Source organism: Xenopus laevis, chromosome 8L (assembly GCF_017654675.1).
Source record: "Xenopus laevis strain J_2021 chromosome 8L, Xenopus_laevis_v10.1, whole genome shotgun sequence".
In the NCBI taxonomy this organism is placed as follows: Eukaryota; Metazoa; Chordata; class Amphibia; order Anura; family Pipidae; genus Xenopus; species Xenopus laevis.
This window is the reverse complement of record NC_054385.1, coordinates 1412387-1427289: the sequence shown is the minus strand read 5'-3', so window position 1 is coordinate 1427289 and position 14903 is coordinate 1412387. Positions and strand designations below refer to the sequence as shown.

At 46.6% G+C, this 14903-nt stretch overlaps 1 protein-coding gene across 5 annotated transcripts; it reads right to left on the bottom strand.

The window, feature by feature from the left end:
• Positions 1–3009: 3009 nt before the first annotated feature.
• Positions 3010–13915, bottom strand: glipr2.L (GLI pathogenesis-related 2 L homeolog). Of its 5 annotated transcripts, XM_018229003.2 has the most exons (14): positions 13760–13870; positions 11354–11506; positions 9107–9325; positions 8929–9006; positions 8534–8815; positions 8100–8315; positions 7823–7900; positions 7053–7307; positions 6730–6945; positions 6424–6501; positions 6100–6333; positions 5246–5464; positions 4610–4687; positions 3010–4263 (listed from the first exon to the last, which is right to left on the bottom strand). In XM_018229003.2, the coding sequence occupies exons 2-14, from the start codon at positions 11385–11387 to the stop codon at positions 4103–4105; spliced, it is 2148 nt and encodes a 715-aa protein (XP_018084492.1). In that variant the 5' UTR covers positions 11388–11506; positions 13760–13870; the 3' UTR covers positions 3010–4102.
• Positions 13916–14903: the final 988 nt, after the last annotated feature.

The following is a 14903-nucleotide window of genomic DNA, read 5'->3' as shown; positions in this document are numbered from 1 at the left end:
TGGCAGAATGTGATTTGTTGCTGGTAAATAAATACTGAGAGGACGGCCAGCTGGGCACGGCCTAGTTATGTGCCTGGGACCATGTTTTGCTCAAATCATCCTCCTCTTTTTTCTCATCTATTTCTCAGGGAAAGGAGAGTCTGTTGCTTCTGAGTCCAGCGAGAGGCTTTATGGCTTTATGTCTCAGTGCAGAATAATATGGGGGTTATAGTTGCCCAGTCTGGCAATAAGGCACCCCAGACTTTTCAGCAATGTATGCACCCCATTAGAATGATACAACCCAAGCGCAGCAGCCCAGTCCTGCTTTATGGCACTGATTCAAGGCACCCTGTAAGGAAGGGACAGCTAATAAGTGTTACTGGATTCCTACAGCTGTACCTCCTGAGGATGTGGGAGTTGTAGTTTATCAGCAGGTGGCATATTATTGATACAACATCCCCGCGGTACTATGGCTTGGGCTGTGGGGCAGATCTTTACCTTGGCTGTGCCTATTATACAAAGCACAAATTCCTTCATTAGGCAACGTTTTATTTTGGACTTTTACATCAGCTTTAAACCACTGAATGCACTGGGGTTAATGATTCATTAAACTTCCCGTCCCAGCAAGGCCTGGTAACCTGGTTTCTAAAAGGAGTGCGCACGGCAACCAAAATAATTCTTTCCAGGGCTGGGATTGGTGTGCGAGTATTTTTAGTTCATGAAGCAGAGTATTTATACCCCGGGACACTAGCAACTGACTTGTTTATGTTTGGGTGTGTATATGTGTGTATATATGTGTGTATGTATGTGTGTATAAATGTATATTGTGTGTATATATGTGTATTGTGTGTGTATGTGTATGTATATGTGTATTGTGTGTGTATGTGTATGTATATGTGTATATGTGTGTATATATGTGTGTTTATATACAAAATCAGATTTATTCAGGGCTCTACCAGTTGAGCAGATGGGCAGAATATGGGAATATATTGGAGGGGCAGAATAATAAGGGAATATATTGGAGGGGCAGAATAATAAGGGAATAATTGGAGGAGCAGAATAATAAGGGAATAATTGAAGGGGCAGAATAATAAGGGAATATATTGGATGGGCAGAATAATAAGGGAATAATTGTAGGGGCAGAATAATAAGTGAATAATTGGAGGGGCAGAATAATAAGGGAATATATTGGAGGGGCAGAATAATAAGGGAATAATTGGAGGGGCAGAATAATAAGGGAATATATTGGAGGGGCAGAATAATAAGGGAATATATTGGAGGGGCAGAATAATAAGGGAATAATTGAAGGGGCAGAATAATAAGGGAATATATTGGATGGGCAGAATAATAAGGGAATAATTGTAGGGGCAGAATAATAAGTGAATAATTGGAGGGGCAGAATAATAAGGGAATATATTGGAGGGGCAGAATAATAAGGGAATAATTGGAGGGGCAGAATAATAAGGGAATATATTGGATGGGCAGAATAATAAGGGAATAATTGTAGGGGCAGAATAATAAGTGAATAATTGGAGGGGCAATAATAATAAGGGAATAATTGGAAGGGCAGAATAATAAGGGGCAATGTGCAAGGCCGGTACATAGGAGCTGACTATTTACTTTGGGTCGTCCCTTGGAATTTTATTGCCTTAGGGGGGTGCACTCTACAGTCCGATACCTCACGTTACCATGGTGGCCTGGCACGCTGTAGGCTGCACTGACTTTTGTGCATCTGAGTAGGGACTGGACCTCCCCAGCCTCCAGGTTTATTGAGCATCCGGCGTGAGCTCACCAGCCAAACACTCCTAAAAATCTCCCATGACATCGATCCCCCCAGGAATGCTGTCGGAAGTGCAATCTTATACCCCCCCCCGTGCCTTTAACTATAAATTCCCAGCATGCCCGGAATGCCAAATAAGCAGTTGCCCTTTGTTCATGGGATATTTCATGGAGAAGCAGAGGACATTTTGGTTCCTATTGGCTGTAAAGGGTTCTCTTGGGTTGCAGTTGCATCAGGGCTTTATCTGAAATAGTAATAATAAATGTGCACTTTAATTGCCCCGGCACCATCTGAGCAGGGGAATGTTTTGCATGAGCGACTGTGTATATTGTATGAGGGTTATTCTGCCCAACTGATCTAGTTACCCGTCTATTCCAGGCTCCTCAACTGCAATGGAAACCTCTCCAGCACGTCACAGCCATGGACTCCTGGAACCCTATCCTTCTGACGTGCGGCTTGTCTAAATATGGCACCCTACTGGCATGGCAGGTATTTATATTTGGGCTGTAGGTGGGATAGGAGATGCTCCTGAAGGGCAAGCAAGGGCATCAGAGGCAACATACAGTGTCACACAGGGGCTCCTAGGGCCCATCAGAGAACCTGACATTGAGGGGCCCACTCTGTAGACAATGAAATTGGTGGGGTGGGAATAAGAAAGGGCTGCCGGGCACTGTCCTTGGCTGGGGACTCAGATATTCTCTGTTATCCCAACAGTCCACTTCCACCCTGAAATAATGGGGAGGGGAGCAAAACCTTGACCGCAGGCTTGGACTGGCAATCTGTGGGTTCTGGCAAATGCCAGAGGGGCTGCTATAAGGTGTCATAGAAAGTCAGTATTTAGTGGGCTGGTGGAGGCTGTTTGGGCCTCTATGTGGCCTGATTGGGCCTCTGTGTACCTGAAATGCCAGGGCCTATTCTAATTCTCAGTCCGGACCTGCTTGACCGTAATAAACTACCTGGCCCAACCTTCATAGTACTTTAAAGGGTATTGGGGCTGTGCCAGTTACAGTGAGGGGCATAATCAGCTAAGTTAAAAAAGAAGGACCTTAGGTCTGTAGGAACCAATGTGAGTGTCAGACGAAGTGAAGTATCAGCTCTTCACACCGGACCCATATCACATGGACCTGCTGCCCTCTAGGGGCAATATTCATTAGTGCACATGGTATTGCTCTGCTGGTGAGCCCAAAAAGAGGGCATTAACATTAACGTCACCAACCATTGAAATAATATACCAAATATCAGGGCAAAAGTAAGGGGAAAATGTGCTTTAATAGAAAATAAAATCTCTACAAGACAAGTCTATACCATTCAACAGTCGGAACTTTGGCGTGAGCTGAAGAATTTGTAGTATTAGTGGTTTTATTCCATTCAGCAGCAGTGCCCCCAAAATAAAACCACAGTACCTCATAAACAGGGCTACCGGGGTGCAGAGAAACCATAAAAAACACACACAATGGATACTGCCGTCAGTGGGAAGGTGCCGGAATAATTATATGAAGAATTTTCCCATTTCACTAGTACAATATGTGTTTGTCTTTACACCCAAAAACCCACCTGTCCTTAAAGTGAACCAAACAAGCAGGGGAACCAAATAATCTACCAGCGGTGGGTGTGGCCTGTAGAGATGTCAGAACAAACATGGCTGCTTCCAGTTATGGGGGATAAACTTATATACGAGCATAATTATTTATCACCTGGTGGAAGAGTGATTTTCTTTCATCTTTTGGAAACAATAAAGGGAATATAAACCCATTTTATAATGAGCTTCATGACTTGTAGGCAGGAGTTATTTATGAATGTTTGCTTGGGTTTACATGCCCTTTAATCTTTTTTTATATACACTGCCCTGGGTCCAAATGGGCTTGGGGCTGAATACAAGTGGACTGATATAAGTCCTTTATACGGTGGCATAACTATGGGAGGGCAGTGGGATATTGGTAGGGGAAAGGTGGGCAATGTAAGTCTGGCAGTTGGTACATTGTGAGGTGCTTGTTTAGTTCTGCCTCTGGTTCCTACTCCTGGGTAAGGATACCATGAGGGATACACCTAACCCAAACAACAGCCTATTAAAAGGGATACCCGCTCATGATAGCCCTTTAAACCAGATCATTGCACCATAACGGCAGATTTTTGTAGGAAATCAAAAGGGTCGAAGAGAAGGTGGCACTGGCCAGGCACCATACAAGGTTGAAGGAAACCTCTGTTATCTTATCCAATCTCAGATTCCCACTTGATCCTTGCATAGAATTCCAAGACAAAACAAAATAAACCATTCACATTCCCTGAGTCCAGCAAACTAGGAACATGTCTTGGGTAGAGGGTTCGTCATCCTGATTGGTGCCCTCACTTCTTCCTGGGCAGAACATTATCCTGGAAGTAGCTCTTGTTGGAGATGTTTCCTGCTGGGTCGTAAAAGCCCACGACAATGTACATTCCCCTGCTGTCCGTACTGAGGCCGAAGCCCACCTGCGAGGAAGACTTCCAGATCATCTGCGTGAAGTTCCCTAGAAGGAGACAATTAACATGAAGCTGAATTGTACGTCATTATTCTCAATGGTCTGCAAAATAATACAGGAAATAACAATAATTGACATGATTGAGCTGCAGTTAACATATTTGACCAGAAGAGGGATATCTACAATTTCTCCAAGGCTCAATACAGTGACATTAATGTTTGGAGTCTAGTTCCCTCTGCTGGCCTTCTTCCTAAACTGCAGCCTTACATGAGCAATCAGTATGGCAGCTCAATGGTATATTACCTTTACCTTTATGGAAATGGCAGCTAAATACGACTAATGAATTGGGGGCATATTAAAAAATGCACGCCTGTGTTTAAATTATCTCTCTCACCTGAACCACTCTGGAACCCAGGGGTGCTGAAACTGTATTTGGCATTTTCGTTGTACCAGGTCTCAGCCACTTCTTTCCCTGGGAGAGACAGAAATGAGACAGGTCTTTGTATCTGCAATTCAGTATTGTGTGTAAATGCATTATGGGTAGGGAGCAATCACCATAGCTACTAGCTGCAGTAAATAACTTGCAAAGAGACAACCCTGACCATCAAGGCCAAGTCCCTCCCCTTCTTAAAACTGGGAAAGAGAGCAGTCCAGGAGCAAGAAGTACAGACAGACTCCGTACCTGGGCAAGTACAGGCAAGAAATTGTATTCACTAACTCAGGAGGAGATTTCTGCATGACCATGGGAAAGAGAGCAGCCCAGGAGCAGGAAGTACTGAGGACCAAAGCATTATACCTGGTTGAGTACTAGAGCGAGACTGGATTCACATGAAAAAAGGAGAGTTTTCTCACGGACCATGGGAAAAACCACATCACAGGAAGCCCTGGGTATTAGAGCTCGGTGTCGGAGTTCTGGGGGAAGCTTGGCTCCACTTACCCAGGAGAAGTTCCTTCTTGACCACAGGAAAGAGAGCAGCACAGGAACAGGAAGTAAATAACAGAGCTCTGTTTATGGGTAAGTAGTTTATACCTGTTGGCAAGCTGGTGTCAGTGCCCCATTGGTACCACAGGTTTTGCCCATGCTGAGTGTCACTGTGCTGTAGGGCACGTTTCGGTACTAAGTGATCGGCCCACTTCTGGGCTTCCTGGGACAGGGCTGCGCTCAGTTTGAGGGCCCCGGAACCGTGGAGCTTACGGTACATATTGTGCTCACTGAGCAGATCCTTACGGAAAGCTTTCAGCTCCTTCTCTGTAAATATACAAAAGATAAATGAATTCCTTGTGCCTCTATGAACAGCGCCGCATTTATCCAGGGGCTTTGGCCACTTCCATGTACTCGTATAGAGTTGGGCTTAGAGGGCAGAATGGATCGGCCACCAATGGGACCAATGCTAATCTTGGAAATGAACTCTATCCAGCCTGTGGGACATTCCCTGCCGCTTCTGGGTGTTAAGAAGAAAGATTTGGGGCGCATTCCAGTGTGTACTCTCGGACAAAAGAATAGTGACTAATCACTTAATCATTTGCAGTTGGAAACTGCCTGACTCACAAGGCCCTGGAATTCCCTACGGAACGGCCTCTCTTTCTGTTTGGGATTCACCTTGGTAACAAGAATCTGTGCACGGATTACTTAGGCAAAGAGTGAAATGAATCCTCCTTTCGTAATATTTAGGGGCTAATTTCTCCCTTTGTTCTTACATTACTCATGGCCGACAGTATTTATTCTTTATCTAAGGAAACTCATGTTAAACAGGATGAAGCAGAAAACACAGCATACACACACTAAAGGGCATTTATAATAATAGGTCTTGTGGGGGTTCTCTGAGGGGGGAGGGCACAGTATGAGGCTTTATTTCCTCCTCTATTGGTACAAGCAGTGCCCACCTGGAATGGGGAGAACATCATTAGAACTTGTGTCCTTCACAAAGCCATCCTCATCAACGTCATCAGCCGTCACCTTTGAGCCTCGAGGGAGGACATTGCGGGAGTAGAACCCTGGGTTGGTGATATTCCCGCTTGGGTTATACCGGGCCACTACAATGATCATCCCCTTGCCACTGAAGGCTAGGCCAACTCCCACCTCCTTGGAGGCTTTCCACACCATCTGGGTGAAATGACCTGAAGGACAAGACAGAGAAACCATAGAGATATAAGGTTCCATGACTCAAGGAAAATGGAAGGCACCCATTGCTTAGGTACAGCACCCACCTGTGTCGGCCTGATATCCAGACTTGGAGAAGTTATAATTCTTTTCTTCTTTGTACCAGCTGTCGGCCACTTCTTGCCCTGGGTCAGAACAAAAGATAAATAATTAAAACACAACTTATCTTTTATAGAGACATAAAACAGACAGACTTATCCTTAGACCCTGTCGTTGGGCAAGGCCTCCAAACCTTCAGCCTGGAACCCCCATGCCACTGCTACAAGGGAGGGCAGCTCAAAGTTTAGCAACCACTGTTTTAGGCCCTAATTACACAGTACAGGACAAGCATTTAGGACAGATAAGCCTGGTACCAGTAGCAGTGATTGAGGGGCCTCCAGATTTAGCCCAGATGTTCTCTCCATGCGACGTGTCACTGGGCTTTAAAGTCTTCAGGGTGAGGAGATGCTCTGCCCACCTTTGGGCTTCCTGACTTATCTTGGAGCTGAGCTGAAGAGGTTTTGCCCCGTGGCGTGATCGATAAACGTTGTTTGCCTTCAGGAAATCAAGAGCAAACTCTCTGGCATCTGCTGGAAAAATGGAATGGGTAGATGAACATCACAAAAAACAACTAAATGTTGTGTATTTGACAGCCAAGTATTGGGGTAAATGTTATAGTTCTGCAATGGTCAATTACCTGTAGGTGATGAGGCCGAGTCTGTTCCACGTGTTCCTACATATGAGGTGTTGGAGGTACCTCTGTCCGTGGGGCTTGTTCCTGCATCAGATACAGGTGTACCCTTCGGCAGAATGTTCTTCTGAAAGTAGCCAGGGTTGGTAATGTTGCCAGCTGGACTGTACTGTGCAACTGCTATAACCATTCCTTTGCCATCCACAGCTTTGGCAATGCCAACCTCTCTGGAATCTTTCCAGACAACCTGTGTAAAGTGACCTGGAAGAGAAGCCAACGTGCTTCAGGCTGGTTGCACATAATCCAGTTTTGGGCTTCCTACACACTAGACCACTGGCCAAAGGAGTTATAAGAGGGTCATGAAGCTCATTGCAGTGGTTAAGCTTCTTGTGATGCTCCACCAGACCCACTGCTGATAAATTTCCATTAGTGACTCCACTCAATTGTGCAAATAACTTATGACAGTAACACCAAGTGACCCTAGCTGCTGAAGTCACTGGGAGGTTTCACCCCACTCCTAAAACAGGTGTCTCCAGTATGAATGGCTTCTAATAAAATGCAGCTTCTACAACTATTTCATGACCATTGCAGGAGGAGTTGTTGGTTTGGAGATCTTCCAGCAAGTTCAGTGGCAGAATAGTTATGGGAACAAGTTGAAACAGGCTAAATCCGAGCCCAAAATATTGGCGCTCCATCATATTTAATTACAGGATAAATGAATATTTCAAGAAGGCACTGAGGAAGGGAAGGGGAGAGTTCTAGCATGAACCACTCACCTGTGTTAGACTGGAAACCAGGCCGGCCAAAGTTGTAATCCTTTATCTCGTTGTACCACGTGTCCACTACCTCCGAGCCTGAGTCACACAAGTTGGACACAAGTTAGAAGAATCCTTAACTGTTCTACCCTACATAATCCCACCATTGTAGATTGTGGGAATCATGTAGAGAAGAATCCAAAACATATTCACACTAGACAGCCTCCTATAAACTCTACCTTTTATGTATCCATTTTTCCCCTTACATAACCCAATTGGGAAGGGCAGAAAAACCTACCAGAAGCATCCCTCATGCTGGAGTTCCATTTGTACCACAGGTTCTCCCCGTTGGTGGTGTTGCTGTGCTGCAGAGCATTGATAGAGAGCAGGTAGTCGGCCCATTTCCGGCTGGAGTCGCACAGCTCTCGGGACAGTTGGAGAGGGGGTGCTCCATGCTGACGTCGATACCTATTGTGCACGTCCAGAGCTTCCTGCTCAAAACTCCCAGCTCCTGCTGAACAAGTAAATACAGTTGTTGTTGTTTGGCCAAGGTTCTGACTATCACAAACACCAGGAACATCATCCCAGTTTGGAGAGCCAGAGCTTTGGTGACAATTTGATTCTTTAGGGCCGACCAGTATTAGAATGGTGGGCCAGTCCTCTCCTCTGGTGTCAAGCTGACAGCTTTGGACTTCTGCACTAGAGAAAAGACTTAAATGCCAACTCACTTACCCTGTTTGGTTAATCCTGGTCCCGGTTTCCAGTTGGTAGATATCTTTTCAGGTTCTCTGAAGCCTCTGAGTGGTTCTGTAACACCTCCTCCTCCTGAGCCACCAGACTTATCTATACCAGGAGAAGACCCAGCGGCCAGGACGTTCTTCTCAAAGTATCCAGAGTTGGTGATGTTCCCCGCTGGGCTGTACTGTCCCACCACGAAGAAAAGCCCATTGCCGTCTGTAGCCACCCCAACTCCAACCTCCTTAGACTCCTTCCACACAACCTGAGTGAAGTGCCCTAATAAGAAGGAACCAATTAAAAGAGAATTAATGGGTCCAAAAGGCTTTCCAGTAAACAGCTCATATCGGGTGTAAAATAAACACCAGGAAGTGGATCCACCAAGATATTACCTGTGTTACTGCGGAACCCGGGTCTGCTGAAGTCATAGTCCTCGATCTCATCGTACCATTTGTCTACAGGTTCGTGGCCTGATGGGAGATAAAAGTGGATTCACTTGGTGACTGGGGTGGTGGCAAATGTGTGGTATGGAGTTGTGCCACAGGGTAAGGGTGAAGGTGAATAACAGACCTGGTAGTTCCCTGGCGTTGGAGCTGTATTTATAGTAGAGGTTCTCCCCTGTGTCTCCCCCACTGTGTTTCAGGGTCTGGATGGACAGGAGGTGGTTGGCCCATTGCTGTGCAGATCGGCAGAGGTCCCGGCTGAGTTGTAGTGGGGGGGCCCCGTGCTTCCTTCTGTATGAGTTATGGGCAGCCACAAAATCCTGCTCAAACTCACTCTCCTCAGCACCTAAACAAGAAACAGGGGCCAACGTTAGCTCCCCTAAATGCAAGTCCCTCTCCCTGAAAGAGCCACTGGAATAATATACAGGGAGCAATGCTCTAGGACTCCTGACAAAGAGAGAAAGGGATATGCTCTGGGGGAAGCCATTCTCCTGCGCACACCACACTTCCTGTTACTGGTTATTCCCAGTGTAAATGTTTATACAGTAGAAATGACAGGCTATGAAATCACTTAACCCCACTGATTGGGCCTACACCCCACACTGATATTCCATACACGTCCCTTCAGCCAACCCACGTCATTCCATTCAGCACAGTCACACAATATCCCGATACTTGGGATCCCCTCCCCATCACATTCCATTAATTAATGTTCTTACACCAATGAGGCTGAGCGAGAGGTTTCTATCCAGGAGAATGGGTTACAAGAAAGTGGTTTTGTTTGCAGTGCTTGGCTCACTTATCTCTCTCTATAATTAAACCCTCATACAATATGGCAGCTCCCAATATACAGAAATAAATGAGGCTGTAGGTGGTATTCTGTGCTAATCTGTGAATGTGTGACCTCCCTAGTTTATTTATTAGCGACACTCCCAGGAAGCTCTTTATCTCGTGCTCTCTTTTATAAGATGAGTGGGAGTTGCAGGGAGTTGGTGCCAAAAGACAGATGAGATAATAAGAAATATAAGAAGCTGTTCCTGTTCTTTTCAGGACTCCCTGCAGGGGTTACCTCTCCCCATTGTGATGTCACATGCAACTAAATATTCATGCTGTCTGTCAGAGAGGAGCAAGCTGCACCCTATATACTAATGACTAAGCAAACTTGTAGCTGACATTGACATAGTGACACCCGCACACTGGGGCAACTTTGCTGAAACTTTCCCACGAAGCACAATTCCATTCCCTTATCAGCAAAGGACACTTCTCTCCTCAGTGCCCACAACATCCTCTCTACTCAGTGCCCACAGCATTCCCTCTTGCCCCACAGCATCCCCTCTTGCCCCACAGCATCCCCTCTACTCAGTGCCCACAGCATCCCCTCTTGCCCCACAGCATCCCCTCTTGCCCCACAGCATCCCCTCTTGCCCCACAGCATCCCCTCTTGCCCCACAGCATCCCCTCTTGCCCCACAGCATCCCCTCTTGCCCCACAGCATCCCCTCTTGCCCCACAGCATCCCCTCTTGCCCCACAGCATCCCCTCTTGCCCCACAGCATCCCCTCTTGCCCCACAGCATCCTCTCTTGCCCCACAGCATTCCCTCTTGCCCCACAGCATTCCCTCTTGCCCCACAGCATCCTCTCTTGCCCCACAGCATCCCCTCTTGCCCCACAGCATCCCCTCTTGCCCCACAGCAGGTTACAACATGTCCCTTATCTCCGGGTCACACACCCATCCCCTTCCCTAACCCAATAGAGGCCTGAGAGCACAGGCAGCACAGACAGTCTTGGTGAGGTCTCTATATGGGAATCATTCGGGATGGGGCTGTCACTTAAGATGAATGGGGGGGATGTTGGGAAAATATTTCCCTGATTACCCAATATACAACCCCTGCCAGACATGGGCTGTCCCACATTGACTTTCTGGCAGTGCAAATTAAAGGCAAAGTTCACTCACACATACTCAATGTATCACAATGTTCTTCCTTTCTGCTGCTCAATCGAGGGGCCCCTGTGCTGTATCACTGGTGTGTGTGTATATATCACAGTGGGAGCTGCCATATGCTTGCTCGGCTACACTGAAACATCATTGCTTACAGTAACATTACCCAGCAGCCCCAGCAGAGATGGCACAATGCTTGCACTGACTGAGAGTAATAACTTTTTCACTATACAACTCTGAAGGGGTGGGAGTTGCCCCCCAATATCTATAGTACAATGTCCTGCAGGCTACTGCCCCTCTGGGAATTTGCCCCTGTCTCTCTCCTCCTGGCTCATTGCCTAAAACTGAAGCTTCATCTCCTAATCTGGCTAGTGAGCTTGTAGCACAGGTTGAGGACCCCATGATCACTCTATAGCCCCCCAGTTTTAGACTTACCCTTTGCTGAACGGTGTGAGATGCAGCCTCCCATCCCTAGGGTCCCTCTTTATCCCGGGCGTGTGCCCCCCAGCCTGGCCTCCTCCTGCAGGCGCTGAGCAAGACAAGGGCTGAGTCACATTACTTGGCCCCGCTGCTGAGATGTGACAGGGGCTTGTTTGGAAAGAAGAAGAAGAAGAAAGTGATGTTCAGACCTCCAGGAGGAGGAGGAGGAGGAGGAGATCCAATGACTTAGCCCAGCCAGAGACTCTCATTCCCCCCAACAGCTGTTTGTTCTCTGCCCCCCACCCCTGTACATCTGTCCAACCCCTTTGTGCCCCAGGACACACGGACACTAACTGCCTCTCAGCTCCATGTAACCAGGGAAGCTAAACAAGTGCCCACTCCATGTAAGGAAGGTTGAAACTGCAGGAAAAAGAGCTTACAATCTACACTACAACATAAAGCTGTCACAGAGTGAAAGTGAAAGTTACACTAATAATGGAGGAGCTGAAGTCCTGCCCACACGCTGTAAATATATTGGCTCCCCTGTACCTCTCCCCTTCCTGCCCAATTAATAACATTAGCATCAATAGGCACCAGGCGAGTGCCCACATCAGCTTGTAATTTGGGCATAAGGCGGGTATTCTTGGCACAGCGAGGGAAATACTGCTCTATAGGCAGCGAGAGGCTGGAGATGGACAAAGTCTTCTTTACTCCAAGGTGCAGTGTAGCCGAGACACTCTCCTGTGCCACATTCCTTTTCATACTCATCCAAACATTTCATTTTAGGAACTACAAGTCCCAGCATCCCTTGCTAATCCCTTGTAAGGGGTTCAGTAGTTGTTTTCGGTGCCCTGGCAGGGGTTAATGCCCACACCATCTATAATCATATTTTTTCATTAGCTACAAGCCTCCAACGCACACACAAATACATATTGGCTACAGAACCTGATGTTACATATATAATACAAAGTATAGCAAGATAGAGACCTCTAGTGACCAAAAAAGGGGTAAAACGTTAAACTCAAATAATTCTCTATATTCATGCTATTTAAAAAAGTGTGTTTATTATATCATTAAAATATACAACAATAACCTCACATGGAGCCCAACGCTTTTCATGCTTACCCAGCACTAAATCTTAGCCAATCCCAGCCTCCTTCTGTCAAACTACAACTCCCAGCATCCCCTCACAGCCATACAGTGTGACACATGGAAGACATTCATTATATCTAACCCTAATGCTCAACAGGCACTGACTAGATTGCAAGCTTATTGAGCCAAGCTGAAGCCTTAGGGCTCTTACAGACGAGCGTTTTTACCTGCGCTGCCCTGCGTTCCGTTTTTCTGCGTTCAGCCGCAGGGGAGCGCAGGAATAGACGCATTACATTTTTTTCCCAATGGGGCTGTACTCACACAGGCGCCGAACGCAGGAAAAATGCAGCATGTTGCGTCTCAACCTGCGTTCGGCGCCTACACGCTCCTGTGTGAGTACAGCCCCATGGGAAAAAATGTAATGCGTCTATTCCTGCGCTCCCCTGCGGCTGAACGCAGAAAAACGGAACGCAGGGGAGCGCAGGTAAAAACGCTTGTCTGTAGGAGCCCTTAGGGCTTACATTCAGCCGTAACAACACGCATGCTGCATGGCTCGTTAGCGGTTGATTATGATGCAGCCTGCAAAGGTTTTATCTGAAACAAAACAACAATAACCATCATATAGAACACTGACTGGATGCAGAACTATGGCACACATATTGCTGCAGGTCCAATATTCCATTAACATATATGTACACTGCTTGGCAGCATAAGAACCAGTGCAGTCTGCAGCTAAATGAGTTGTTAATTAGCTATGCAAGTGATAGGGGAATTCAGGGAGCCTGCTGCTGACAATTACTCCTGAGGCACAACCTGAGAGCCAAGGGGACAGAGGATTTGGCTGTGAGACACCTACTAATGTCCAGGAGAAAGATATGGGGTTAACCCCTTGGCCAACAAGATCCAAGGAAACATAAAACATTCCTTAAGGTAAAGACTCCACATCTGGGCAACAAGCCTCCCCTTACCCTCATATAGCTGGAACTACCGTTTGTAGCAGGGGCTGCTGGGAGCTGTAGTCTCACAACTGTTATAGTTAAACTTGCACTAGTGATTTATTTATATAAATGTAAAAAAGCCTAAATATATTGGTGTTTAAAGGTGTCCAGAAGTGACTAGTTGGGCAGCTTGGCTCTGTAGGTGCAGTCAGTAGGGGATGCTGGGAGTTGTAGTCTAAAACAGGTGGCATACTGAAGGTAGGCTTTTAGTCTTTAGTCACCCCACTTTACTGATGTGCCTCAATGTTGTGATACCCGTATGTCCATGTTTGTGAATGGCTGCAGACTGCGCTGGTTTCTATGCAGGCCTGAATCTCAATTTAGCACTTACCTGAGTACACAGAGCCCTTCCCACAGCAGCCCCACCAGTGTTTTGCACTAGTGTTAGAAATCTGCACACGGTGCAAGTAGCAAAGCTCCATCTCTCAGCCTGATCCCAATACCAAAGGCTGCTCAGGGGAGGGATGTGGGAGGGGCTTTACTGTTTACTAGGGGCGGGGCCTAGGTGAGAATAATGTGGGCAGGGCTTGTGATACGGGGGGTTAGTTTACTAACAGTGTGCAAAAGTGTACAAGTGCAGTAACCCATAGCAACCAGTGAGACCTCCCTTTCTCAAAGCCCATCACAGTTCAGCAGAGGAATGTGGGTTCAAGGGTGTGGCTATTGTTGCTATGGGAATATTATAATGATTTTCTTTTATTTATATATATATAAAAGTAGCGCCAGCATACGCTGCAGCGATGTACAAAGATTATAGATCATTCCCATGAGATGGTTGTACTGGGGATTAGGCAGATTGGGCACCTAATTGTGGAATTTTCATTAGTTGATCTGCTCCTGGGCCTCCCGCTGGCTCTTCTTCTGGCAGGTAGCCCCGCCCACTCTAGAATGAGTGACAGCTTCATATTTACACCTATTGGGTCATGATCCTGCCTAGAAAGCAAAGTAAGATCCATCTTGTGTCCCAACAACGTAGTCAGAAGGGTTCTATGGTTTGTTACCCAAAAAATCATTTAAAATGTCAGTTCTGTTTATTGGAGTTAATTGGATGCTGGATAAATAGGCACATTGTCACACACTGGGACTCAAGCCCAGTCATAGGGACTTTAGATTGTAAGCTCACTGGGGCAGGGACTGATGGGAATGTTATTGGAACCTTAGATTGTAAGATCACTGGGGCAGGGACTGATGGGAATGTGATAGGGACCTTACATTCTAAGATCACTGGGGCAGGGACTGATTAGATTGTAAGCTCACTGGGGCAGGGACTGATGGGAATGTGATAGGGACCTTAGATTGTAAACTCACTGGGGCAGAGACTGATGGGAATGTTATTGGAACCTTAGATTGTAAACTCACTGGGGCAGGGACTGATGGGAATGTGATAGGGACCTTACATTCTAAGATCACTGGGGCAGGGACTGATTAGATTGTAAGATCACTGGGGCAGGGACTGATGGGAATGTGATAGGGAC